The following is a 27,318-nucleotide window of genomic DNA, read 5'->3' as shown; positions in this document are numbered from 1 at the left end:
AAATAAGACTTTAACAGGTCTCTATTTAGTCATGTAGATAAATAGACAAGTTGAAAATAAACACTGCATATTTGTCAAAGATGTTATCGTGGCCTAGTTACAGCTGTCACTGCAGGTACATCTGGGGTAACACCTTGGCCGTGGCCCTGTTTTAGCAGCTCTTGCCTAAAAAAAGTGAGCTGACTGCTGTGATTTGAGTCAAAGGGAATTTTCTCTTGAATGGGGACAGTTCAGTGCCCCATACCAGCAAGCAGATAAGGATTGAGCTAGGGGTTGCACCTGTCTTCACCGTTGTATATAATCTTATTTAGCACAGACACCGTGGAAAAAAATCATAATTTGCTATATAGGCCAATCTCTAAGGATAGACATTCACAGTAGTATATAGTGGAAATTCACAATAGAATATAGTGGAATGGTTCTGAGATTGCTCATTGAATTTATCTGCATTCCAATTCATTACTTCCTATGCATTTTAGATTTGTGATGTTGGCTAGGCACTGCTAAACTCCAGGTTTGCAAATAACTGTCAAAAACTCAGATCAACATTTCCTGTATGAATTTGATACTTTCTTTTTCTCCCTATTACACTGTGTTAAAATGACTTTCAGGTTGCACTTAGAAGGGAGGAGAGACTATAGTTAAGCCTTATCCTTCAGAGGCCATCTTTTTACTGTGTGCATGCATATATTTACAGATCTGGTGTGTATCTTGTGGGCCTCCAACCTATATAGAGGTACTTGCATGAAGAACTTTTTTTTCCCCCCCTTAAACATTGCATAGGAAACTAAATTGTGTGGGTGCAGTAAAACATACTGGCAGTTAAATGGCCAGATGAGTGAGCTTTAATGAATCACATCTGTAGGTCTCTCTCTTCTCCATTTAATTTTATATAGCATATCACAACATCTAAAGCTTTTTACTTCTTTATTATTTTTAGGAGTCTTGGGCACAAGATCTCAGTAAAGTCCGTGAACGAATGACAAAGTTTATTGATGACACTATGAGAGAAACTGCTGAACCCTTCCTCTTTGTTGATGAGGTGAGATGATGATACTTTCTAATAGTTCCTCATGGACATTTTTCTTTCATTGCTAGTTCCTAGTTTGTTAATTGGATGGCAGATTCTTTAGGCTGCTGTTGCTACATTTTTGGATTTCTTTTGACCTTGTATGGTCAAAAACATTTAAATTTGGTCTCTCTTTGTATTTTAGTTTCTCACTTACCTTTTTGCAAAAGAGAACAGTATTTGGGATGAGAAATATGAATCAATAGATGCGCAGGACATGAATAACCCTTTGTCCCACTACTGGATTTCTTCCTCTCATAACACGTAAGTTACTGAAAGTCTCATTATCTGTCTGTGTTCAAACACATGATTTCCCCTCAGTATGATGAAGCTTGGGTATGTTTCAGAGCTTGTGATTTACTCTCCAGAAATCTGTCAGAGTTGGCTGGGCCTTAGATTGAGCCTTTTATGTTCTATAAATAGGTCCATCCTAAAATGTGATAACATCTGGTTCAGCAAAATCCAGTTCTTTCATAGCGAGTAAGAAACAAACAAACAAACAAAAAAGCAGGAAGAAAAATGACCCCCAGTGAGTGAGTGGGATATTGTTTAAACTGACTGCTTGTCTTCTCTTACAATTTCCTTTTGCTCCTTAGATACCTGACCGGAGACCAGCTTCGAAGTGAATCCTCCACAGAAGCTTATATCAGGTGCCTGAGAATGGGATGTCGATGTATTGAGTGTGAGTAATGAGCTTGTGGAATGGTTTGCAACATATTCCCCATACAGGCAGTTTCCCCTGTTTAAGACAGAAAAAAAGAAATGAAATCAAGAACTGGTTTGTTTTTTGAAAGTTGAAGTTACTCATCTCAGAAATGCTGATTCCTTAAATCATTGTTCTTATGCCCTGCTATTACCCTGTCCACTTGCTCTGGTTCTTGTTTCCTTGGAATTTCCAGAAGATCTTTCTAAATCTTATCTCCATCATATACCAGTAATTCAATCACTGATTTATTATATGAGAATATAAGATTCAAACTCCTGTTACATGCGCAGTATATATAGAGAGAGGTATAGGCGAAGCTTAGTTACCTTCATTCTTCATACAGACAAGACTAAGTCTTTGAGTTTCTTAGTTTTGTGCTATTTGTCATCCCATTTAACTCGCTTGTAAATCAGTTGCTGGTTTTGTGCCTTTGTTCTCCACTAATTGTGTATGCTTCTTCATCCCTGTGCTTGTGTACCTTATTTCAAGGTTACAAGGTTTGACTTGATTTTCATGTTATTCCACCAGTTACTTTGTAAAACTGGTTGCTACTGGCTGATCAACTTTTGTCATAATTAATAAGGGCCCTGTTCAGTTTGGTTAATGCAAAATGTATCTCAAATTAGAGTTTCAGGATTATAATCAACAAAATAGATAAACTGCCAACATATCACTTGTGGGAGTTTATTTACCACTTGGACCATTAATGTAAACTAATGAACTGACAGTTTAGCTGCCTGAATTCCTTACTTTGAGATTCCCTAATGGGAATGCTTTTGGGAAATTTTATATTGTATTTTATTTGTATTGCTCTTACTTAAGTGAATTTAATCTCCTCTGTGAGAGATATAAAGCCACCTAGTAGAATATTTTAATAGAACATAAAAGTCTATGACTCATTGTATGAAACACTTTGAAGAATTAGATGTATATTGTATTCTTTCTACTGCAATAGTTTAAGTAACTGCTTGGTCTCTTCCTTTTTCCTCTGCTTGTCTTTTCTAGTGGACTGCTGGGATGGTCCAGATGGGAAGCCAATCATTTATCATGGATGGACACGGACAACAAAAATCAAATTTGATGATGTGGTACAGGCAATCAAAGATCATGCCTTTGTTGCATCTGAGTAGGTTTTGATTTTTCCTTAAGCCTGGTTTTGAATGGTTAGAGCCTTCCTGAACTTCTTTTGCCTCATCAATTTAGGGAAAAAAGAATTAGGGGAGAGGAATGATATCCTAGCCTTTTTCATTAATGCCCATATGTGGCTCTTTAATAGATTCAATTTTGAGGAGGAGTCCCATTACATAACAATTTGCTGCTGAGCTAGATAGTGAGTACCCTAAAGGCATTCCTGTTTCCTTTCTTGGGTATTCATCTGTTAACTGAAATGTGCAACTTCAAATTCTGAATAGTATGTCTTAAAACAAAAACAAACAAACACCCTATAATTGACAAGCAAAATATCTATGAGGTAGTGTTCACATTGTAGGGGAGGCTGTAGCTGAGAAGAGGTAGAATTCATAGCATGCCTCCTGAACTGATTATATGGGTTATAGTAAATATGGGGCCAAAATCTTACCAGAGGTGCATAAGAGGGGCAACAGACACAAGTTAAAGCAAGGAAAACTTTGAGGAGAAGAAAAACAAATGTTCATGTCGCAATGGTCAAATGCTGGAACTGTTCCCAAAGAGCATGTGGAATCTCTGTCCTTGGAGATATTCATAATTTGGCTGGACAAAGGTCTGATCTAACTTTGAAATTGGCTCCCCTCAGAGCAGGGGATTGGACTAGATGCCCTCCAGAGGTCCCTTTTGGCCTAAATGATTTTATGTTTGCATGTCACTTGTTATCTGTTGTGTATCTACTTTTATGCCTTCTGTTATCTTGTTTGCTTTAAAAGTTTCTTTTGATTTGGGAGGGGAGGTGAGGGCTGTTTGCCTTGCTTTGCCAGTTGTAGCAAAAAGAAGCTGAATGTCTACTTTCACTTTTGTTTACTTCATCAAAGATACCCAGTCATTCTGTCAATTGAAGAGCACTGTAGTGTGGAACAGCAGCGACACATGGCCAAAGTGTTCAAGGAGGTGTTTGGGGATCAGCTTTTAATGAAGCCCATTGAAGCCAGTGCAGATCAGCTGCCATCACCAACCCAGCTGAAAGAAAAAATCATCATCAAAGTAGGTTTTCAGGATTGCATTGTGTCCTGGTAGATAAAATAGAAAAACAAGAGCAGGAGTCAGGAGTACTACTTCTGACTTCACAACTTAGCTGCTGGTTTCTGTTGGGGATAAGGATCCGTGTGCTAGAAGCATGTATTACTAAAGTTTGGCAACATTTTATGGAATTCTGTTAAAATGCATATTAAGCGGCTTGCTGTTGGTTTTCTTTGCAATTAATGTTGCTAGTTCAAGTGCCAGGTGAAATGTCAGCTTTTTTTTAAAGGTCTTCCAGCTCCTGATATGTCACTGCTGAATTTCAGCAAGGGTTCACTGGTGCAGATGCTCATCATAGACTTTTTGTACAGTAACAGCCTGCTGTAAAATGTTAAATGTATGTTCTGGAATAGAAAGTTAGATTAATGTTATTAACTGGTCTTTCAAAGAATGCCTCTCATTCTAATGAAATCCAAAGCACTTTGCAGGTGACAGACTTAAGTTGTCAGGATTGCTTGCTTTGCAAATTGCAGAAATATATGGGTATTTAGTAACTAATACACAGAAAGTGCGATTTACGTATGCAATTTAGACAGTTGCTTCTGAAAACTGAGGTCTTACTGGTAGGAAGCAGTCAGTGTAAGGGTTTCTTACAGATGCAATACAGACGCTTTACTCTGTACTGTTGCATGTCAACACGTGGCAGATAACTGAAGAAAGACTTCTCAGATTGAAACTGGAGTAGAATGTTTTGAAGGGCAAAATTTGGCAGAGAATCTGAAGACTGTTTAAGATCTCTTCAGCAAAATATTACTGTTGTCCATGGTTCAGTTTTCCAGCTCCTGTGTCAGTACTGTGTCATATATCTTAAACTTCTGAGCAAAAGAAACAAGAGTAAGCACACAGTTCTTTAATGCCGCACTGGAAGTGACAGCACCCCACTGGAAGGTCAGAGGAACAGGAAGTAGAGAATTTCAATCTCTGTGCTTAGAATTTTTTTTTCTCCAAAAAGTCTGCTGTTGGCTGGTAGAGCATAGAAGGGGTGTTGTGTAGGCACATCCATTAAAAAAAAAAAAAAAATGGCAGAGCTGTTTTAAAGGGAATTACAAATTACAGTGACTCTGCACTAGAAAACACCTGTATCAATATCATTCTTATCCTAAAAGAGCATTAAAGAGTCTTTAAAAATAGATCAGCACCTGTCAGTGAGCTAGTTGTGTTGTTTGACTTTTGTTTGGAAAATGTCTGTAAACAGTCAGAAGCGACTCTTGCTTTAGGTGCCTGTTGTGCTTTTCAGATAAGGCTGTAAGATTGAATCTTTCTACAGTAAGCTGCTCAGAACTGAATATATTTAAGGACTACTAACTATGAGTAGATTAATACCATGATTAATGGCAGTTAGTAGTATTTGAAGCTTGACCTTTAGCCCCCTGAACTACTATTTATCATGAGCGCTTTCAAGGGAGGCTTTGCTGAGTCTTGCCTTTCCACATAGCTTGCATCTTATTGTTTCAGTCTGTATTTAAATACAGAAGAAGAATCGTTCTTAACTATTTTGCTCTCTATGCTGTGGCCAGCCTGGTTCTCCTTTTAAAGTCTCTTCTCAGAATAGCCCAACTGTTGCTATTTCATTTGTTCAACCTTTTCTACAAAGATTAGCTTTGTGGGCTTTTATAACTTGTTCTGTTTGCTCTTTCCTGTCATAAATTTTTCACTGATGCATTGGGATGGTCTAAATTGTCTTGTCATCATTTTTCGTTGTAACTGAGGACTTCATTCAGTATGTTATGGCAGGAGTTACACAGGACACAGAAACTACTTCTTCGGGTTACCAGCCTGTGTTTTTCTGTCAAGCACACAACGTGTCCTGCCCCCCAAAAAACATGCACTTTGGCAGCTGTGAATTGAAAGTTGTCTTCCCTCCCCTACAAGCACTGACACTGGTCCTGGCTCTGCAGTAGCCTACCGTTTCCTCCATCCTTCTGGTATCCTTCAAACTGCTGCATAGATCTGGCATGGGCTGCGTGACAGGGCCAAGGTCTCTCCTGGGTTTGCCTCTTCTCTCTTTCTACACATGAGTTGCGGTGTTCTGCCAAGTTAGGGCTTTAGATGTCAGGGAGGAGAACAAAGTAGAACTTGTTCTCCTCCCTATGGAGGAGAACTATGTCCTGTTCTCTTCAGAGTGATTCTTGTTTTATCTTTATTTTTTGTTAGGCAAACATCACTTCATGTTTTCTGTCCTCTGAAGAATGGTGAGCTCTTGTCAAAATAGTTGTTTCCTCATTGCTTGAATGATACCTCTACTAACTTTTCAGTCTTTAGTATGGTATTTAAATTTTGAGCTGATAAATTCCACCCCTGCTGCATAAAACCTTGTGGAAATGCTGTTTTTTATGGTAGTAACAGAAGGCTGGGTAATGGAGGGAAATTACTTCCAATAATACTGAGTTACACTGAGATAGTATGACCAGTTTTATATACTTTTTTTTTTTTTTTAATAAGCATAAAAAGCTGGGGCCAAAAGGAGACATTGATGTGAACCTGGAAGACAAGAAAGAAGAGAAAAAGCAACAAGGAGAACTTTACATGTGGGACACAATAGAACAGGTAGAATTTATGTGGCATTTGCAACAGTTTGTTACTAGGATGTGTAATATCGGAGGTATACGTGAATGTTGTCAATATTTTTGTAAGTAATATCCTCACTTGAACTGATGTGAGCGAGGGCAAGAAGGCACTTTGTTTATTGTTAGACCTTGTTGGAAACTGTGATTAGTGGGTTTGGCTGTTTGTCTTGGTAATAGTTTTAATATCTGTCTTAACTTCTAGAAATGGACTCGGCACTACTGTGCTATTGCTGATGAAAAGCTATCATTCAGCGATGACATTGAACAGAATGCTGATGAAGATTCATCAAAGGTGATGGCTCTGTTTTGTTGTTTAAGTGTATTCCTTCCCCCAATTACAGAGATAGTTACTCTAGGATTTCTATGCAGTTGTTAGATTGAAGAAACTAAAACTAGTCTTCTGAAGTCACTAGTTTTTGAAAGCTTTACAATGAGTTTTTCTCCTGCCTGAAGCCACACACAGATTTGTTCTATTACCGATTTTTGAACTGAAGTTCTTTACTGCTTCCATGAAACAAGTTTGAAGAAAATGATACAGCTTTACTCAGCCTATAGTCTGGTGCTCTGTGTTGATTATATTTCCTGTTTGTATGCAACTAAAGTATTCAAATCAATCTAATAAAGTTTTGTGCTCCCTCATCTGCTTGGGGTGCAGATGCTAATGCTGATGGGAATGAGATGCCTGCATCAAGAGAATAGTTCTCTATTTCTCTTTAATATGAAATGGAGAAAGTGAGCTTTTAAAGAAGCTTTTTAAAGTCAAATTCTCCCCCTCAGATTATTTCACTGTTTACAGGTGCTGATATTATTGAAATTGTAGAGAAACTGTGTCAGATAAGTGTATCTGCAAATAATAATTAAAAAGGGTGTTTGCCAATGCATTCTCATGAACTTATTTTTAAAAAAAATGTCTTTGTCCCTTGGCTAACTTTGGGCTTATAAAGAGAAGTATAAGGGCAATGAAATATTAGCATTTAACTACCAAAATTATGCTGACGCGCGCACTGACACTCAAAGTCTTTATTGTGAGTTATATGCCTTTGGCTAATTGTTATTGCTATTCTCAAGCTACACAGTATGATGAAATTAGGTTCGATATGTAATAATACAGCACACCTCTTAGACAGTACATGCTGTTCACTTCTTGTTATCAAAGTGGTTGTCACAGGTGAGCATGTATTATCTGCCTTTTGCCATGTTAAAGCAGAAGCATGAGGCTCAGTAAGGGCTACAATAGCAGTGATATTCAGCGTGGCTTCTTCTTGAGAACTTTCTGGTTTCCATGCGTGCTTTTTCATTGCTAACATATGTGTATGGTTCAGAGATTTGCGCTCTGCATTTGCAGAACCACATACTCGTTCACCTAGATGTTAATGTTAGTAGAATAATTAATGCGTAAGCAAGTACATAGATGGTTCTGGGGGGAAAAAACCCCACCAGAATGGAAGTTCTCTGGATTAGCAGTAGGCTGCTTTGCTTTTAAAATATAAATCAGTGATTGCATTGCTGCGTTCTTTTGCTTTCTGTTGATTATGTATTTGAACAGTACTGAAGTTGATCACTGCTCCAAAGAAATGGCTCGGTTGGGGAAAAGTCAATGTGACTGTAGAGATTGTCAGCTTGTTTGTGGAGGGAGAGTTTAGGGCAAAATATGAGCTGAAATCCTGAAATAGGAGATGGTTATATCAATAAGCAATACTTTGTATCAAAATCATAAAATTAGAAGTGGACTGTAGAAATTCTTCTCTTCTGGTCTAGGAGGTAAAACGTACTGAACTGCACTTAAAAGAGAAGTGGTTCCATGGGAAAATGAAAGAGGGGAGGACAACTGCTGAGAAGCTGCTCCAGGAATATTGTGCTGAAATGGGTGGCCAGGATGGAACGTTCCTAGTTAGGGAAAGCGAAGCTTTCCCTAATGATTGCACCTTGTCGTTCTGGTATGGTGATTGTCCTAAAAATTTTACATGAGCATTGTTTATTTTACTTCATTGCACAGAAATAACTCTATTTTTTAAGTATGCATTTACAGCTAAGTGGAAATAAATAAGGAGTTGCTATCTTTACTAGAATGTTATTGGTGGGGTTGTGAAAGACCACTTTTTAGATTAAACTTCAGGGTAGCATAGTGCATTGTGTTCAAATAGGCTCTATTTGAAGTGTTAGAGCTATCAAGAGAGAACTGACCAGTTTGATTTCACCCTCCCCCCCCCTTTTTTTTAATGCTCTGGCAGGATGCAGAATTTGTTATTTATTCAATGAATGGGCCAAAATTTGGTCTTTCATTTTGAGATAAATTACTGGTATCCATACTGAACAGGTAGTCTCATGAGTTTATTTTTATTATCAGAGATAGATCTTTTCAGTGAAAAAGGATCCCTCTGGAAGGAAAAGAATTAAGAATTTTTGGTGACTTTTTTCTGGTTGAAACTTTAAGAGTAACAGTAAATCAGATGGATTCCCAAGTCAGAGCTATTTCTGCAGGGAATAAATGTTTGCTACATTTTAAACCATTTTGTGTTGAAAATTATTAGTTTTGATCCTATAATTTTTTTTTCTCTTTGGTTGTTTTAAGAGATGCCACAGGTTTCTTGCCCCTTCCTAAGCTCAACAAGTAGAGTTAACCAGGAATGGGTGAGGAAACCCTTCAGAGGAAAAACTCTTGCATTACCTTTCTTTTCCTTGTCTCCTTCTTCATTTCTTCAGGAGGTCAGGTAGAGTCCAGCACTGCCGTATTCGTTCTTCAGGCGATGGGGACAATGTGAAATACTACCTGACGGACAACCTCACTTTTGATAGTATCTATGATCTCATTCAACACTACAAGGAGGCCCACTTGCGATGTGCTGAGTTTGAACTGCGTCTGACCGATGCTGTGCCTAATCCCAGCCCTCATGAGACTAAAGAGTATGTACTGCAGAAGGCAAGCACCAGGGTTGTTAAGTCAGAGTTCTTTGTGTTGTTTTATAAGGTCTTGGATTTTTTTCCTGTAAAATTCCCCCAGATTCTGGAGCACACCTGAAGTTTTACTTGCTCGCAGGTGTTGTAGGAATAAGCTTCCTTGAAAGATGCTGAGCAAGAACCTTGACTTTGTGACAGCCTGGTAAAGCAGGGAGCAGCCCCGGGAAAGCAATTTACTGTCAGCGATTGGGAAGATCGCTGAGAACTGTAATGCTTTGAAAGTGTGCTAATTCCTTACTTCTCTGCTCAGTGGTTTACGATGCCCAGCAGGTTGGATTAGATGTTTAGTAGATGGCTGTGGTTTGGCAACTAAGTGGTCATGGTCTGTGCCATCTGGAAACTCTATTACTGGAGCAGTGAGCCCAAGCTGAGTTACATTTCCTTAATCCCCCCCCTCCATCTCACCTCTGTCAGAGTTGGTTAGGGTAGCTTGGCCCCATGCTGGTAAGAAACAGCATAGCTTGGTTTTTGTTTCCAGCTGGTATTTGCCAGACATGGATTCTGGGCAGAGCTTGTTCTTGTTTGCTGGCAGAACACTGTGTAGACACTGCCCTTTGATCTGTTTTCTCTGCAGTCAGAAAAAGGAAATCTCCTTTGAATGTGAAGTCACATCTGTAACTTCAAACTTCTTTTTTTCCTGGGACCTGATCTGGGAGACACTGACCACCCATAGGTGACTTTTGAAGCCAGTGTGAGGGGAGGGAACAGTTTAAGGGTTAGTTTTCCTGCTTCTCTGTGGAGGTGGGAGTATGCTGGCAGTATAAGTGGTCACACCTTCAGTGAAGGCGCATAAGGTATTGATAGGCCCATCCTTAGAGTGACAGATTGAATCAAGGTCTGAATCAAAGAATTTGAATGCCTGGTGTTTTTTTCTTGCCTGTATTTGGTCTTTTCTTTATATCTACTATGTTAAAACTCTGAATCAACTACAGAAAACAGAATGATGGACTAAAAGCAGGATCCAGTGCCTTTGTTTCAGGAAGAAATGCTAATTTATGTTTTATCCTTTTAAGGAAAAAGATGTTATGGTATCTTCCTGATGGTTTTACTCCAAATAAGCTGCCATGTTAGTGTTTTGTAACAATTGCTGTCATGGGATGGGGAAGAAATGCTGTCATGGGCAGGATGGGGAAGAAATAATGCATAATTTTTCTTGTAATGTTTGAGACTCTAGTGCTAGTAACACTGTCTCTTCTTATTGAATGACATTTGGCCAGCTTTGTAATCTTTTGTCCATTTTGATTTTAACTTTTGTAGTTGGTATTATAGTAACCTGAGTCGGGGAGAGGCAGAAGACATGTTGATGCGTATTCCTCGAGATGGAGCCTTTCTCATTAGAAAGAGGGAGGAACCAGATTCGTTTGCCATGACTTTCAGGTAGGAAAAGATGGATATAACTACATTACCTACAAGGTCCACAGTGTTCTGTTTTTCTCATTTAAAAAGTACTGTGGTCTTTCCAGAGTCAGAAAAATCCTGCTTGTGAAGTTTTGCATGGTTGATTGCATCCTGACAGTAGGTGCATATGGGGTCAAAATGTGTGAGAATATGCACAACAGTTAATTTGTGACCAGCATAAACCTGCATACTTCTTTATAAAAACAAATGTGGGTGCTAACTGTCCCTTTCCTCCCATATGGACCTGTGTGTGGCCCTTCTTCACTTCCTTGAAGCTCCTTACTACAGGGTGCTATTTTGAGGTTCTTTTTGGTGCTGATGCAGCAGTGATTCTAGATCCTTATCCCCTGGAAATCCTGCCCTGTCCTGTAGCTGATGGAAGTTCGTTCAGTATCTGTTGAAATGAAACTGTTTTCTATCTACTTGTAGGTTTTCCTTGCCAGGGGAAATATTTTTGAAACTGTGGTTCTTGTAGCAGCATTAATAAAATGTATAGAATTCTGATATTCTCCATTGTGCCTTCAAATCAAGTTGTGTTTCTTTAAAAATGCATCTTTCTGCAAGGTATAAAATTGCTTTGGAAAGCAAATACTTGTTTTCTCTTACTTACATGCCTTACTGTGTATTGAAGATGTCCAGAATTGTCCGGTTAACTGCAGGCTTTGTTTTTAATATTTCTGCTGTTAGCAAGGTGAATATTGAAGTCTGTTGAGCTGCAGAATCTTAATTAAACCATTTCAGAGTAAGTGGAAAATGAGAAGTTCCAAAACTTCTGCAGTTCGAAAAGCATGCAGGAATATTCTGTGGGTAGAAAGGTTGTCAGTAGATGGTTTTACTGTCATCAGTGAGAGCATGAATCTTGTGTTTAAACACAAGAAAAAAATTTTTTTTTCTTTATGAAGTTGATTCCTGTAGTTATCAGAATGGGCATAGGGAAAAAACCAGCTACTCATATTGAGGAGAATGTGTCTTATTGTTTAGGAACAACTGTAGATCAGCAACAGCAAATTCCAGAAGGATTCTCAATCTAACCAGAGACTTTTTTTTCAGTATGAAAGTGACAGGAAACTTTTGTATAGAGGGGAAAAAAGTAGGGAAGTTCAATGTAGACAAATGCATGGGTTTAGCCCAAGGCTCTGTATGTTGTAGAAAAATGCGAATGTTTGTGAGTTTAATCAAGCTTTGGGAAAAGGAGAAATTATGTTGCATATTAAAAATGTACAAAGCAGTTATGGTCTGGTTTGCAGCAGTGGAGATTTCACTGGGATGAGTATCTGCACCTTTACAGCACCTGAACTTATTTTACAGAGCTGAGGGGAAAGTGAAGCACTTCCGAATTCAGCAGGAAGGCCGCCACTTTGTGCTGGGAACCTCGGCCTATTTTGAAAGTTTAGTGGAGCTGGTAACATACTATGAGAAGCATCCGCTGTACAGGAAAATGAAATTGCGTTACCCGGTGACTGAGGAGCTGCTGGAGCGCTACAGCACGGTCAGTGATGGTCTTTGTATGAGTGGCTGTAGAGGACAAAATCCCACATCTCAACTTGGGAGACTTGGGATCAGTTCTGGCTTTGATAAATGACCTTCTGGGGAGCTTAGGCAGATAGTTTCAGTCTGTGCCTGAGTGTGGGTGTTTTTTTTTTTTTTTTTTTTTTTACTTATAAGACAGGAATGGTTACATTGACTTCTCTCGCAAAGTGATTGAGGTACCTGAAGGAAAGAGTTTCATCTTTGTTTATGGGTAAACTCCTGCCTTCCTCATGATCCCATTGGAAAAGCTGCTCAGTGAAGCTCGGGATTGCCAGTCTGCTGTAAAATGAGTTTTTGAAAATAGCCTCTCATAGTTGGCCTTCTCTTCTGTTGCTGGAGTAGACATAGATCTTAAAATGATCATGCAGATGCCAGTCGCTAAGTATTTCAGAAAAAATGAATCATTCTGCTGCACCTCTCCACCAGGACCTACAGTGACTCTTGTCTCACCTCACTGTAGGCATCTCAGAGATGGTGTCTTTTGTGCTAAGAAGTGAGAGATACCTTTGAAGGCTCACTCTTTGAGATAAGCATGAGGAAAATTTCCCCAAGTAGTACCTGTCTTTGTCCATTGACTAAACAAGGAGCCCAGATAATTAGCATAGGATAGGTGTCTGCTTTCTGGATGGATGTTTTTTTTCACAAGATTAACTTAGCTAACTGGCGTTCGGGAAGCATGAGATGATCTCTTCTGTTTTCAAGTATATGTCTGTTAAAAGCTGCAGGAAAATTTTTTATGTAATAGTGAAACCATTACTGGAACTGAAGGGCTACCACTGGAACACAGAAATCCTAAACGTGGGTGTTGTCTTCCTCTGTTGCACACAGAATGATACTCTCAATCTCAAAGCTATTTGTAAGCATTTGATGAATTAAGAGATGCTTTTGTGAGGTGTTGCTGTTTCACTGTGTTTTAATGTTGATTAAATTGAGGCATAGAGGGGTTAAATGACAAGCCAAAGCTGCGAGTTCAACTGTAGAAATGAGCATAACATAGGTGTCTGGCTTCCCTCCTCTTTTGTTTGCCCAAGTATTGTCAGAAAGGTGGTTTCTACAAGGATTTCTTATGTTAACAATAAGTATTCTCGTAATTTTTAATTCCTGTAACTTTTTTTGTTTTGTTTTTTAAGGAAAAAGATATTAATTCCCTCTATGATGTCAAGATGTATGTGGAACCCAGTGAAATCACCCCGGCAGTGGTATGCTTAAGGAAAGATATTCTTCACACTTTCTCTTAGACTTCTGAAAAGATGATAATTGTTTGTCGATTTCCTGCTAGCAGTAATGAAAAGGATAATCGAAAGTGTTAGTCCGCTTGATTTATGGAGGGCTGGATAGCAGAACTATAAAGAGTGTGACTTTCTCCCAGTGTCTCTTTGAAATTTGCGCACACACACATTTTCTTTGTGCAAATCCTGTATTGATTCACCTATACTGGGAAATCAGGCACTTTGCTATTGAGTCTGTGGAGGTGATTTGATTTGACATGCATGCTTATGCAGATATGCCCAGAAATTAATTAGCCAAAGAGAAGATTCAATCTGAGGAGGCCAAATCTTCATGGAAATAGAACACAACACGTAAACCCTGAGTGTGTTTGTTAATGAGCACTGTTATTTGTCTGTGCACAAAATTTTCAGAATTCTACTAGCAAAAGTGGCTTGCTTGCATGAATAGGTGCAGATTTTCATTGTGTTTTCTATATAAAAGCAGTGTCTTTGGTTAGTATATAATGTTTTAAAAACGAGTGGCACAGCAAACATCTACATATCTCTAATTTTTGTTAGGGCCTGCCTGCTTCTGATTTCTCATAAAAGCTCACCTGCTTGTAAATTATGTGGCTGTAATTCTTCTTAGTCTTTTTTGACTAATGAATTTATGTTGCTACTGAATAATTTGGCTAGTAGTAAATTCAAGATAAAGAAATTTCTTGTCCTGCTAAAACTGGAGTTTTTCCTAAAGGAAATTAGACCAGTTGGATAGCTGATGTGGTTTTGAAGTGGAGTCTCTTAAACTGTATCTAAGCCTGCAAGCTCCAACTGTGTCTGAATACAGGCAAAAAAGAGGATTGATTGCTCACTGTTTTTGTTCTACCATAATTACATTGCAGCACCCATAAAAGAAATATGCCTTGTCTTTTTTGTTGTTGTTGTGTGTTTTTTTTCCTAGCTGATATTTGAAAAATAGCTGTTAAGTAGCATCACTTGCTTCCTTCTGCCAATAGATGTCACTCTGGAACCTTAGTATTAAGCTTTCTAAGTTTCATAAGAAAAAAGGGATCTAATCCCCCCCCCTTTTAAAGATCATATTATTGATCATTTTATGACCTGTCCGCCTATCCTGACCCCTTTTCTTTGTTTCTCTTAAAGCCTCAGAGAACAGTGAAAGCCTTATATGACTACAGAGCCAAAAGAAGTGATGAACTGAGCTTCTGCCGAGGGGCTCTAATTCATAATGTCACAAAGGAAACTGGAGGCTGGTAAGGACAAGAATTCCTCATAGGAGAACTTCTAATGACTTACTAGGGAGAAAAAAAAATCAGCTTTGGGTGGTAGTTCTTAAACTCTTTGCCTGTTATCTGATTGCTGCTTGTGAGCTGTGGCCTTATAAATCTTAATGCCAGCATCTTAAACAAAACTGAAAAACCCAACCTCAAGTCTCCTTTCATGTCTTTTCCATTGTCCTACCCTACAGCAATAACCTCAGCCTGGTAGAGCCTTCATATCCCGGTGTATCCAGCATTTGTGCTTTACTGCATTCATCCTTCCTGAACACTTGTATCTTCTGGGAAGTCTGGCATCTATTATCATTGTCATCATTACTCCATTTTCTTCCTTGCTCTGCATAATACTTCTTAGGGAACAAACCATGGGGGTTTTTTTGGTTGGTTGGGTTTTTTTGTCCCTTTGTTGGGGCAGGGGGGGTGTCCTTTTTTGAGTTATCTGTATAGTCTGCTTTTGTAAGTGGCTTGCTTTCTTAGCTGGTTTGCAAGTTGCTTGGAAAGCTTGGGAATCTAATGTTTCCCTATACTATCGTGGTTGATAGTCCTGCAGAAACTATTTTTAGCATTGGAGGGGGGGAAAGCCCCTTAAATCATTAATTCCAGTTTACAGTAGCTGTAATCCCTCTGAAATCACCTGTTAATGATAACTTTGTTAGAGCTTTTAGCTACTTCATCACTTTTTTTTTTTTTTTGGTGATAGTCAACTAGGCAAGCTAGTATTGGATATTAATGACCAACTTCTTGAGGATCGCTGCTTCATTAATGACCTATTGAAGGTCTTTTTCTTCTCTTTCTGTCCTTTTTTGTTTTAAATTCAGGTGGAAGGGGGATTATGGAGAAAAAGTACAACACTATTTTCCATCAAATTATGTTGAAGACATGTCATCTGCTGATTCTGCTGAGCTTGAAAGCCAGGTAAGATTCAAGCTTTGCTATTTCCCTAGAAGATGCTGCCTGCTGAAAGTGGAAGCCTGGTTTATGGAATTATGACTGTGCATGCTGTGTTTGAGAGAACACAGAATAGAGAAATTAATGCATTCTTTGGTGTTCTCTGTGCTGTCAGGTATGTTTGGCAGGGCTTCCCTCACAGATAACTGCTTAAGGAGATAAGTGATGTGGTGGGTTTTTAGGAGGTTATAACTGTTTCCTGCTGATGAAAATCAGGTTAGATTTTTCAGATAACTTAGGGAAACAATAATATGCCTGAAACTTATAACTAATCTGCCTTCATAATTACCACCTAGATGTTTGCAAGTGGGAAAACTGGATGCACAAACACATTTTGCTAGCTATTTTCACACTCCATTATCCAGTTTTTGTGCATAACTAACCCTATCCTGTCTGCCAAAAGCACCTAAAAATCTAGTCCAAAGTCTGGGGCAAAGATCTGTTTAACAAAACACATAGTAAGCACTTTTGACATTTGGAGGTTTTAAAAATAAAATGTTGAATACTTTTCTTGCACTTGATCACTTCCAAGAGTTTGCTTGGAGTCTTTGGAGGAAAATACATGTATTAAATATTTTTGTTCTTTCTGGTTATTGTAGCTTTAAAGCAGACTAGAAAATGAGTAGTTATGTCAGGACAGAAACTGCACTCCCTGTTTTGACTCTCACTATTGAGGCTATCATCTGTTTCTCAAAATGAGAAATCCTTGAAATGGAAACAGACTTTTAAACATTACAGTGGGCATATTTTCAGTGAAACTGTGGTTGGATTTAATTGTGTGTATTTATTATTTGTTAATTGTCCTGTGCATATTCACTCAAGGGGAAAAGACTGAGGGTCAAATTTAAGCCATTGTTTTTCACAGATTATCGAGGACAATCCATTAGGCTCTCTGTGTCGTGGAATACTGGTACTCAATACGTACAATGTTGGTATGTATTTTCTGATGCTTATACATGGACTTCTGAGCCTTCTGTGTTGAACAGGGCTCTTTTCTGCTTAGCAGAAAAGGTTTTGTGGAACTGATTTATATATGTATACAAGCAATATGATGAAACTTAATGATACTAAGTGTTCAGCCCCATAAGAGATTTTATTACAATAACCAGGGCTTTAGCATTAGCTGTTGTGATAAATCAACAACACTGACAGCTTACTGCAATATGAAGAACTGTTGGATTTTAGTATAAACCTCTTGCTGCTGTGTTGCCTAACAGTGAAAATGCCACAAGGGAAACACAAAAAGCCTTTTGTCTTCATTCTGGAACCCAAGAATCCAGAAGATCCACCTGTTGAGTTTGCAACTGATAAAGTAGAAGAACTATTTGAATGGTACCAAGGTATCCGTGAAATCACATGGAAAACTGCAGAAGAGGTATTGATAAAAATATATCCCATTGCTGTTTTTTATAATGTAATGCTATAAATTTAGATTAGAATTGATCTTTAGCTTCCATATACTGTTGAATCTTGCTAAAGCCTGATCCTAGACTCTCTTGCATATGGCTGCTTGTCTGTTCATTTTATTGATACCGTGAATCTTGTTGCCTAAATTTTTTGGGAATGCTACATAAATTAGCTGAGCACCAGTCATCAGAAAGTTTTGTTTTTATGTTAACAGGAGTTTTTCAGCATAGTACTGTCTGTGTTGCACTCTGCACCTCAGTGGAGAAGTGTACATAGTAGTACAAAGTAGATACCCTTACCGTTTTACACCTGATTACACTGGTGCAATCCTAGGGTTAAGCAGAAGAAACTCAGATCTCGGACTGTTCTGTCCAGAGTTGTGAATCCACTAGTGAGTATATGTGAAATCTGAGCTGCCTTTGCCTAAACTCCTCTTAATTCTGTTTACTAACTCTGCTGTTCAGTGAATGCAATGGCACTAATAGGGAATTGTTTGGCAAGTATTTTTATTTATTTGTAACTGGCCCAATTCTGGATTTACCAGTTTTTCACTAGCAGTCTTTCTAAATCCTTGTTTCAAGATTAGAGGATTCTCCCTAAGCTTAGCTTCTGTGTCCATATACCATTACTGCTGCATAAAAAAGGACATTCTTCAGGACCTGCTGTTTGTGCTCTGATGTATTAATTTACCTCTCAGTCTTCTTTTCTAGTATTTAAAGTCTTTGACATTACCAAAAAGCTTTACGATGACCATACTTAAGTATACTCTTTCCTTTGTTGCTTTTATTCACTTTTTATTATTAATTAGGTCATATGAATGATGCAAAATGTGTTTTAGTATCTTTTTGGCTTGTGCTGTTTATCCTTCATCTGGAGTGATAATGCTTTGAGGGTCACCAGAATAGTTTTTATAGCAAACAAGTTGGTGTTACAAGCAGAGGACTGTAAATTCAGCAAGGGAAGAAGCAACAGGAGCTGTTGATCTGTTGTTGGGGGAGGACAGAGCTGGTTCTAATGCCAGGTTTCGTTTAGAAATAAAAATGAGAAAGAGAAACATAACCTAGAAGAAGTGTCTCTAAATGGAATGTTTTTCATGACATATCAATGCTCTTCAGGAGCTTGGCAGCTTTTTTTCCCCTCTGGGCAGTTAGAGGAGCATTAAATAGTCTATGTTCAAAGATGCTCTAAAACTCATTTCTGTCAATCAGCAGGGTTTTCTCACGGTGTGGCTTCTTGAAAGTTCACATGATAGACTGCTGCATGGGGAGGGGGAAAAAGAAAAGGAAAAGCCTTTTTTGCCAGTCTGTATTTTGGGGAAGGAAAAAGCATAGTGAGTCAACACAACACTACAATACGATACAGGCATGTTATCAGTATACTTTTGGGCCGTGTCCATTGTACACCAAAAATAAAACTATCTAAACTTTATGTACTTTGTCATCTCTATTTAATGCTAACACTTGCCATGCTCGCAGGGACAGTTGTTCATTGCTGACTCTCCTTCTTGACTATCACTAGAGTTATATCTAAAGATGGGCTCATGGTGTCTGGAAGTGCCTTTGCTAGTGAGAGCACTGCTTACTGTTGAGCAATGTCTGGGAAACGGTGGTGGAGCACTAAGTATGATGGAGTTCATGTTTGCAGTTTTTTTCCAAGGCTATTTCAAGTCTTAATGTTGCATTCCTCTTTGCTTTTCTTATACTTCAATGTATCTCTGTTTCAGTGACTGCTTCTGGAAATGGATGGCTCCCCAGCTTCTGTTTTTTTCCTCTTCAGTTCATCCTGTTGAAGGAATTCTTTTGGAAGGCTTCTTAATTACTGCTGCTTTATAACCTATTGTACCAAAGCTAATAACCGTTCAGTATGTGACTCTTCTGACATGTCCTATCCTGTAATCACTTCTTATGTCTGAAGAGCCTCCTGCCAAAAACTCAGTACAAGTCTCACTGATTACAATAGCTGCCAGTCCCTGATAGCAAGGACTTTTGCTCAGCTTCCATTGCAGGTACTTGTAAATACGGAGATAGATAGTGGGCTTATTATGATGATGCCTATATGATTGCATGAGATTTTCCTTACTAATATTGCTGGTTTGCTGTGCAAATAGGGAACTATTGGAACAATGCTCATAGCGTTTGAATTTAGTCTTTTGGGAGTTACTAGGAAGACTTAAGTCCTGATCAAGATTTTGTTGCCAGGCTTCTGGGTAGGACTGATTCAGGGAAGCACTGAAACAGTTGCTTTTTAAAAAAACAAACAAAAAAAACCAACAAAAAAAACCAAAAAAACCACTTGGTTAATCAGTTCTCTGAATTGGGTTTTAAAATATATCACCTGTATGCAAGTGTCTAAAGTGTCAAATAGGAATTGGGGCAAGAAAGGATGCATTAACTTTGTCATTTCCTTGAAGTATACCCTGGAGTTATGGTATCATTATGCTTAGTGTATCTATAATGTTAAACTTTGTTAAATTTTACAGGAGAACAGGAGGAAGTACTGGGAAAAGAATCAATTAATTGCTATTGAGTTATCTGATTTGGTAATCTACTGCAAGCCAACAAGCAAAACCAAGGACAATTTAGGTGATCTCCTTTAATATTACATCTGAATTCTACCTTCTCTATTAATCTCTATAGATATTAGTTGAAATGTTAGAACAGAAAATAAATTCTCTACTGGAAAATAAAGTTCTGCCTCACACATGTGGAGTTTTCAGTGACAATTTGGAATTGCACACTAGAGAGACCTTGATGCTATTCGTATTATAAAATGTCAGATAAAAAACAGTGGTTTATAAGAACTGTTTTGAGCATACATCTCAACCTGTTAATGTTTAAGTGTGAGACCAAATGTGGAACAAATTAGTGAAATGAGAGACAGAGGAACAAAAGACCATAAATGAGACAAGAACAATTGAGAACTTACCCAAATTTTCATTTTCCATAATGTTGCATTTTTGCAGTTAGTAAAATCACAGTAACAAAGACTAGGAAGCCTCTCGGGGTCAGTGGGTTTCCTTTAGAAAGGAGGCTTTAGAAGAGGATATATTTTGAAACTGTCACAGATTTCCAACTTAGTTAACCAGAGGCACCCTCTCAATGACTTTCATAGCGAAGCTCACTAGTTACCTGTCGATTGACTTTTTTGAGATGAGGAACTCTAGCTGAACGCTTGTGATTTGTAAACCTCTTAAGACAGATTTGTTCTGCATTATATAATTTTACCGTAAGGACCTGTTTGCCATTTATGTAAGGACTTGTAAGCTATTGGAATGGTCTATAGACTTCCTAATATAAATGAGAAATGGGGTCTGTGTAAGTGCAGGTGTGGAACCTGACTCTGAAAAAGGTACTTCTTATTCCAGCTTTTGTCATTGCTGCTGGAGAACCCAGCAAATATGCCCTTCTTCCTTAAGTTTCTTTGCAAACATTTTTAATAAGCTGTCAGTATGGTTGGGACACTATAATTACAGCCATTGTTTGAGGCATTGGCTAACCCTGACTCACCCTTTCTTCTCCCCATTTACACCCAGGAAAAGATGTCTCATTTAAATGTATTGTAATGGTCAGAAGCGCATTATTAGCAATGATGAGATGAGAACACGACTACAGACTTTATCTGCCCTGCTGCAGTGAGTGGTGAAAGGATGTGACAGGCAGGCAATTTTAACTTTCAGACTTGATATTCAACCAATTTGCCATGTCTGCATTTAAACATTCTCAATTATTGCATTAAAGCACAAAGTAAAACAATGTGTTAGTGGAAATATACTATAAATTGTGACTTCTTTTTTGCTTTAGTAACCACCCTTTTTTCTCCCTACCCTATGTAGAAAATCCTGATTTCAAAGAAATCCGTTCTTTTGTGGAAACCAAGGCAGAAAGCATTGTTAAGCAAAAACCTGTTGAGCTGTTGAAATACAACCAGAAGGGATTGACACGTGTCTACCCTAAAGGGCAGAGAGTTGACTCATCCAACTACGACCCATTTCGCCTCTGGCTTTGTGGCTCCCAGATGGTGGCTCTGAACTTCCAAACTGCAGGTAATATTCCCTCTAAAGAGGAATTTAATCCCCCCTTCGTTTTACCCCTAATGAGCCCCTTTCTGGCCTCTCTGCCATTCCAGTCACTGTGGCTGTCCTATTTATTTGTTCTTCACAGCAAGAGGAAAGGTGAAAGAACTAAAGTTTATTTGTGAATGTGTGGATCACCTAATAGAACAGGTTCCCAGAAATCAGTTTCTGAAAGCTGTACCTGCCATTCTGCAGAGCTGGCCTAGCAGCCCAGGACCAGATGCCATTGATGTGAGTGGTAGCTGTGGTGTTAATGCAGCCGGCAGATGAAGTCATCAAACATAAGTTGCAGTTTAAAAGTGCATCTGTGCTGTCTTCAGCAAAGATATTGAATAATGAACTGAGGATCAGGGCCAGTATATTGTGTTTTACAAACTCACTCATATTATGCTAAATCTCAGCTTCCCCGACCACCTCAGTGGCAATTGAAAATGCATTTCAGTGGGCAATTTATAACCTGTCCAGTCTGACAGAATCTCCCCCTAGCTTTCTGTTGGGCTCTCGCCAGTTCAGTGTTCCCCTTATGACCTATATCGCTCTTCAGTGACCTGGTAGAGAGCTGTGGCTTGCTGACTCGTGCAGTGGTTCCACCTTTTCCAAGGTGTCTGGAATCAGCAAATAATGCCTGGATAGAAAAGAACAAAACATTTTAATCTGCTCTACCTCTAGTTGCCTCTTTTTTTCTAGAGCAGTTATCACAGGTTATCTTTAACTTCCTTCAGCAGAACTGAAAAGAAAACCCAGAGAAAAACAAACAAAGCAGTTTCTTTCTGACTCCACTTTTAACTTCCCTAGTCCATGTTTAGTTCTCCTTTTGTTCTTTGACTCTTTGCAGAAGCAGCTTACAAGATTTTCTCCTTGTTCTGTTTCATACTTTCTCTGCAGGGCTTAAAGCTATGTTTGTGTATTTCTCCCGTAGTTGCCTTCTATTTAGGTTTTTCTTTTTCAATAGATGCCTAATTCCAGAGCAGTTCTCCTAAATTTCATCTTTAGGGTTCCTTCTATTGTAACTTGTCTCTGAGCCAGACAAGCCGTTTTTAGAGGTAATGATTGGGCTAATTTCACCTTGATCTCTTCCTGAGAAGCAAGCAAAGATATTCACATTAAGGTTCAGGTGAATGAGCAGTTGTTCAACCACGGGGAAAACTGTACTCAGCTTTCTTAGGAACTAAGAACTATGTACTTAGGAAACTAATTATGAATGGAGATGGGTTTATCAGGATTAAAACTAGCGAGAAATGGCCTGTCAAGGTCAGCTATTGAAGGGAACTGAGACTTCCAGGTTACCTTTCCAGCTCTGTCTGAGAAAATGGCGACCAGAAGGAATGGCACAGAGGAGCCATTAGTCTGATACTTTCTTTAGATTTATTCAAATGGGAATCTTTCTGTAATGACTGTTTAACTCTCTCCCTAGATAAATACATGCAATTGAACCATGCCTTGTTTTCACTTAATGGACGGACTGGCTATGTTCTGCAGCCAGAAAGCATGAGAAATGAAGAATATGACCCAGTGCCAAATGAATCGAGGAGGAAATTGCAGATGATTATGACAGTGAGGGTAAATCTCTTTTGTAAATTATGTTTTTTACAAGTTATAAATATCTATAAGGCTAAAAATAAAGCTATTATGTTTCAGAGCAAGGTCTGACAGATTGTCAAAACACTGTTTTTAAATGTCAGAGTGTTAGAGAATAAAACTAGTTTCTGAAAGGAAACATATATCTTTATCATGCTAATGAAGCACATGCTATAGGACTGAAAACATGATACTGAGATAATTTTATATAATGACTAATAAAAGTTGCAGTTGAACTAACTTGCATTCCTGCTCCACTGACTTCTCATTAGAAAGGTGCTATTATAGATTGGTTAGCAGCAGATCTACTAGTTCAGAGATTTCCAGTGTGATAGATGTTTGTAATGGAAGATAGAAACTAAGCAGAAAACATAATAATATGATGAATGGAAGAAAAAGCCAGCTTATTTAGTACACTGTGATTTACCAGAATGTCAGTCTCATTTTTCATAAAGAGGTGGGACTCATCATCATCATTTGAAAAATATGCCATATTGTCTTCTAGTGCGAAATGCAAATTGAACTCGTTTCTGTTCTCAGTTGCTATTCGGTAAGAGATGTCTTTTAAAAATATGTTTTCTGAGAAGTGCTATCAAGGAACAAACCCATTAACTGCTTTTCACTACAATTTAGAAAAGAGGTAAACGGGCTGTGAAAGTAAAGCAGGAGTACAGCTCATAAAATAGATATGTAATAAGGGCTGAGAAAAGATTACAAAACTTATGTTACAAGCCTGGTGTGAAACTGCATATTGTGTACAAGCATTTGTGAATGAAAGTCAGCAACTGTATCCTAGAACGAGAACCACTGGGACACCCAAGCAATGGGGGTATTATTGTTGGTGGCATAGTATGTTTAAGACGTGCAAACACTTATTCAAGAGAGGAAGTGTGGGGTTTTTTTTGTGTGTTCTTCTGGGTTTTAGTTAAAATATTTTTTTTCTTCTGGTGGAATTGTCATCTTTTAAAAGCTACTTTCTGTGCAGAAATAAGGGTGACGAGTTTCCTTCAGACATGGTTATAATTTACTGCTGCTCTTACAGGTTTTAGGTGCTCGTCATCTTCCTAAGCTTGGTAGAAGCATTGCTTGTCCCTTTGTAGAGGTAGAAATTTGTGGGGCTGAATATGATAATAACAAATTCAAGACAACAGTTGTGAGTGAGTATCTGCAGTTTTCTGTGTTATGGGGATACGGTTATACTTCCAGTGCACTTAAAATAAAAAATAGAGGTTGAATATGAATTTATGATGTCTGTAACTGGCCAACAAACTATACATGGAGAAATAAGGTTACTGTTGCTCTTGACTGTCATACATATTATTCTGTTGCTTGTCTCAGGGCCAGTTAATTTGAGAAACTTCAGCTTTCAGAGAAAAACTGTTATAGTTCGTAAAAAGTTGCAATTCTGTAATGTTTTTGGCTATACATGAGTTTGTGTAATTTGCATATTTTAAAAATTGCTCTTTTGAAAACGTCTTTAACAGTGCTAGTCGGTTCTCAAAGCTCTGCCCCAAATGGATTCAACTACCATGAGATTCAGACTGTGCTGTTTAAGTAGGGTTCTAAGGCTGGGATCCCTTTGGAGAAAACTTAGGCTGTAAAGTAGTATGTCCTGCAGCTCAGGAGAAGTTTGACCAAAGCTCACTCCTGGTGAGTTTTGGATAAGGGGTGTAAATGGGGCAATATCTCAGCAGCAGCCAAACAGCAGCTAGAATTTTAAATGCAGGAAGACAAAACAGCCTTTAATAAACTGACTGGCCATCTCCTAATGATTTGGTATTTCTGGATCCAGCAGTGTTTCTGTGGTAGACAAGAGGCTTTGATTCCAGTTATTCAAACCACTGAAATCTGTGGCATAGACACCACTGGATAATAAAGACAGAGTGAGGAGCAGAATATGTGTTGTGGCTATTGAGTACTTCAGAGAAGAGAATTATGATTTTAGATTTTTGTGGGGAGTGACCAAGACCTCGGACAGCAAACTTTCTGGCTGTATCACACATGCCAAAATACTCAGTGCTTCATAAATAAGTATGAAAAATGAGCCACTGTACACCTATGTTCCCAATATTTTTCATGCTTTTACACTGATATGGAGCATGAGGGTCATGAATATGAGCAATGAATAGCTTTTTACAAATACATATCCAAGGAGGTTTTGTATATTTAAATACAAATAGTAGCTTTTCTTCATGGATTTCCATCTCTGCCAAGTTTTCTCCTATCTCCCCTGCCCCGCAGCAAATAAATACAAACCTTCTGAAGCAAGATTACAACAGGAGAGAGATGGTAAATAGGATTTTTGGGCCTTTGTATCCCCAGAAAATTTCCTGAGATACATACCCATATGTGAATGAAATTAAATTATTGCTTCATATTGCAAATGTTTCCTTTTCATTACAGATGACAATGGCCTTAATCCAGTTTGGGTGCCCTGTCCAGAGCAAGTGAAATTTGAAATTTATGATCCAAATCTAGCGTTTCTGCGCTTTGTTGTTTATGAGGAGGATATGTTCAGTGATCCCAATTTCTTAGCACATGCCACTTTTCCCATCAAAGGAATCAAATCAGGTAAAGATCAGTAGGTATAATAAAGCGCCAAGTCAGAAAGATGTTTTTTTAGCATTGTTGTCTTGCGATTTTGCTCTCAGTAGCAGCTGCAACATGCCAAAATACAGAAGTGCTCCTTTGACCCAAGTTCCTTTAATCTGTTGTTTATTATGATACTGGGTGTGCTGTGTATAAGTATTTAAAATCCATCTCCTACCCTCTCTTGACATTTCTTCATTGATTTCATTGATCTGAAAGTGGAAGGTTCCAATAAGGGACAGTTGTTCTTTCTTCTACCACTTTGTGCTTTATTTCAGATGAAAGCAGCAAGATCAATATTTTGATGTTATTGTTATCTCCTTACTTTGACTACTATGTCTTTAACTCTCTTAACCATGGATTTCATTTGAGCAAGGGGGCTGAGTAAATCTGAGTTAAATCTGGGAAGATTCTTTTTCATAATTTGGTGTCAGCGCATTTGTTTCATTAATTGTTTTAGATGTGGACATATCTAGAGTAAGTTCTCTGATTTCCTCTGCATCTGTCTTTAGTTTTCGAGAGCATATGAAATCATGTCTTTCTCAGTGTTGCATTCTTGCCTTTTGCTTCCCTGTAGTCTTTACAGCATAGTCTACTCTCAGCAGCAGAGCAGTTGAGCAATGAAGGGTCTGTTAGTCTTGCTACACTTTACACCATTTTTGTGACTGCAGATAATCATCTGTCTTCACTCTAATTGTCCTTTGTATATGGTTTCTTCAGGTTTTAGATCAGTTCCTTTGAAGAACGGCTATAGTGAAGATATAGAGCTGGCCTCACTTCTGGTACACTGTGAAATGCAACAAGTTCTGGTGAGAATCACTGGTTTGTTTTGCTGCACTTAGAGCATATGTTGTTTTTTTGTGGAAATCAGGAAATGAGGATTTAGTTTTCTGTTCTGTGTCTGTTATACTACCACCTGGCACTTCGTTCTTAGGTACCATGGAAGATCAGTAATACAAATTGAGTTGCTCTCCCTCTGAGTGGACAGATGACTCGCTTGTTTGTGCATAACTTCTTTTAACAAAAACCTCATTCCCTCCACTATTCTTCCTGTAACAGCATGGTCAGTGACTTACCCTGTTGAGTTAAAACCCACTGGTGCCATGCAAAGCAAGCTGAATTCATGCTTTCACTTCTGAGAATAATCTTCTTCGTGAGGTCTTATGTAAAAAGAAGTCCCTTTAGGAAGAGAAAATAAAGTCATTGTTCCCTATTTCATTGAAAAACAACAACAAACCAACATGAGGAAGACACATTCTGGTTCCTACTGAAGTTCTAATCTGCTTCTTTTAAGCCTCTGTAAAACATATAATTGAGGAACTAATATTTTTAAACATACAAGGAAAAAATAACGATGCATCCCTGCTCATAAAACCAGGCATTAAAGTGGCTGATCTGTGAACGGCATTTGTTGACGTTCCACAGGTGCTGCTGTAGATGTCACTTTAAAGCAGGCTCATTCTCAAACTCTCTCCATGCCTCAGTAATATTTTATGTACTCTAACTACTTTGGCATAGAGCTTATGTGATGCAAGTTTAAAGATGCTTCTGGGAAGTCAGTGGGGATTTCAAGGTACTTTCCAGCACCCTTTAGATTCATAGGAAAAAGTTTGTTCAACTTTTTATTTGTACTCATTCGCAGCCATTCAGGCTTATGCTGTAGTTCACATAATCAGCCAATGTTTTCCTCATTAAAACACCAGGTTCTGCTAACAATAAGTCATTGTGTCCTGGAGAAACTTGCTCCTGCAGTTACACATACATGGAAATAGAAGTTACTGA

General features: G+C 38.4%; 1 protein-coding gene across 4 annotated transcripts in view; it reads left to right on the top strand.

Moving 5' to 3' along the window:
* Positions 1–27,318, top strand: part of PLCG2 (phospholipase C gamma 2) — a 70,539-nt gene that overhangs the window by 36,278 nt on the left and 6,943 nt on the right. For 2 of the 4 annotated variants that reach the window (XM_067302428.1, XM_067302429.1), the window contains exons 10-31: positions 941–1,042; positions 1,215–1,333; positions 1,666–1,751; positions 2,781–2,901; positions 3,782–3,950; positions 6,429–6,533; positions 6,756–6,845; positions 8,312–8,490; positions 9,257–9,457; positions 10,769–10,888; positions 12,218–12,398; positions 13,570–13,638; positions 14,809–14,918; positions 15,761–15,857; positions 16,756–16,822; positions 17,108–17,265; positions 19,777–19,879; positions 21,130–21,339; positions 22,784–22,929; positions 23,990–24,104; positions 25,351–25,518; positions 26,257–26,345. In XM_067302428.1, coding sequence (XP_067158529.1) covers positions 941–1,042; positions 1,215–1,333; positions 1,666–1,751; positions 2,781–2,901; positions 3,782–3,950; positions 6,429–6,533; positions 6,756–6,845; positions 8,312–8,490; positions 9,257–9,457; positions 10,769–10,888; positions 12,218–12,398; positions 13,570–13,638; positions 14,809–14,918; positions 15,761–15,857; positions 16,756–16,822; positions 17,108–17,265; positions 19,777–19,879; positions 21,130–21,339; positions 22,784–22,929; positions 23,990–24,104; positions 25,351–25,518; positions 26,257–26,345 — 2,805 coding nt within the window. Of the gene's footprint in view, positions 1–940; positions 1,043–1,214; positions 1,334–1,665; positions 1,752–2,780; positions 2,902–3,781; positions 3,951–6,428; positions 6,534–6,755; positions 6,846–8,311; positions 8,491–9,256; positions 9,458–10,768; positions 10,889–12,217; positions 12,399–13,569; positions 13,639–14,808; positions 14,919–15,760; positions 15,858–16,755; positions 16,823–17,107; positions 17,266–19,776; positions 19,880–21,129; positions 21,340–22,783; positions 22,930–23,989; positions 24,105–25,350; positions 25,519–26,256; positions 26,346–27,318 lie in introns of those variants that run through there. The other 2 variants (XM_067302431.1, XM_067302430.1) reach the window with 2 other exon arrangements.

The sequence above is a fragment of the Apteryx mantelli genome, chromosome 10, assembly GCF_036417845.1.
Source record: "Apteryx mantelli isolate bAptMan1 chromosome 10, bAptMan1.hap1, whole genome shotgun sequence".
NCBI lineage: Eukaryota > Metazoa > Chordata > Aves > Apterygiformes > Apterygidae > Apteryx > Apteryx mantelli.
The sequence above is the reverse complement of the archived record's forward strand: the minus strand, read 5'-3'. Positions and strand labels throughout refer to the sequence as shown.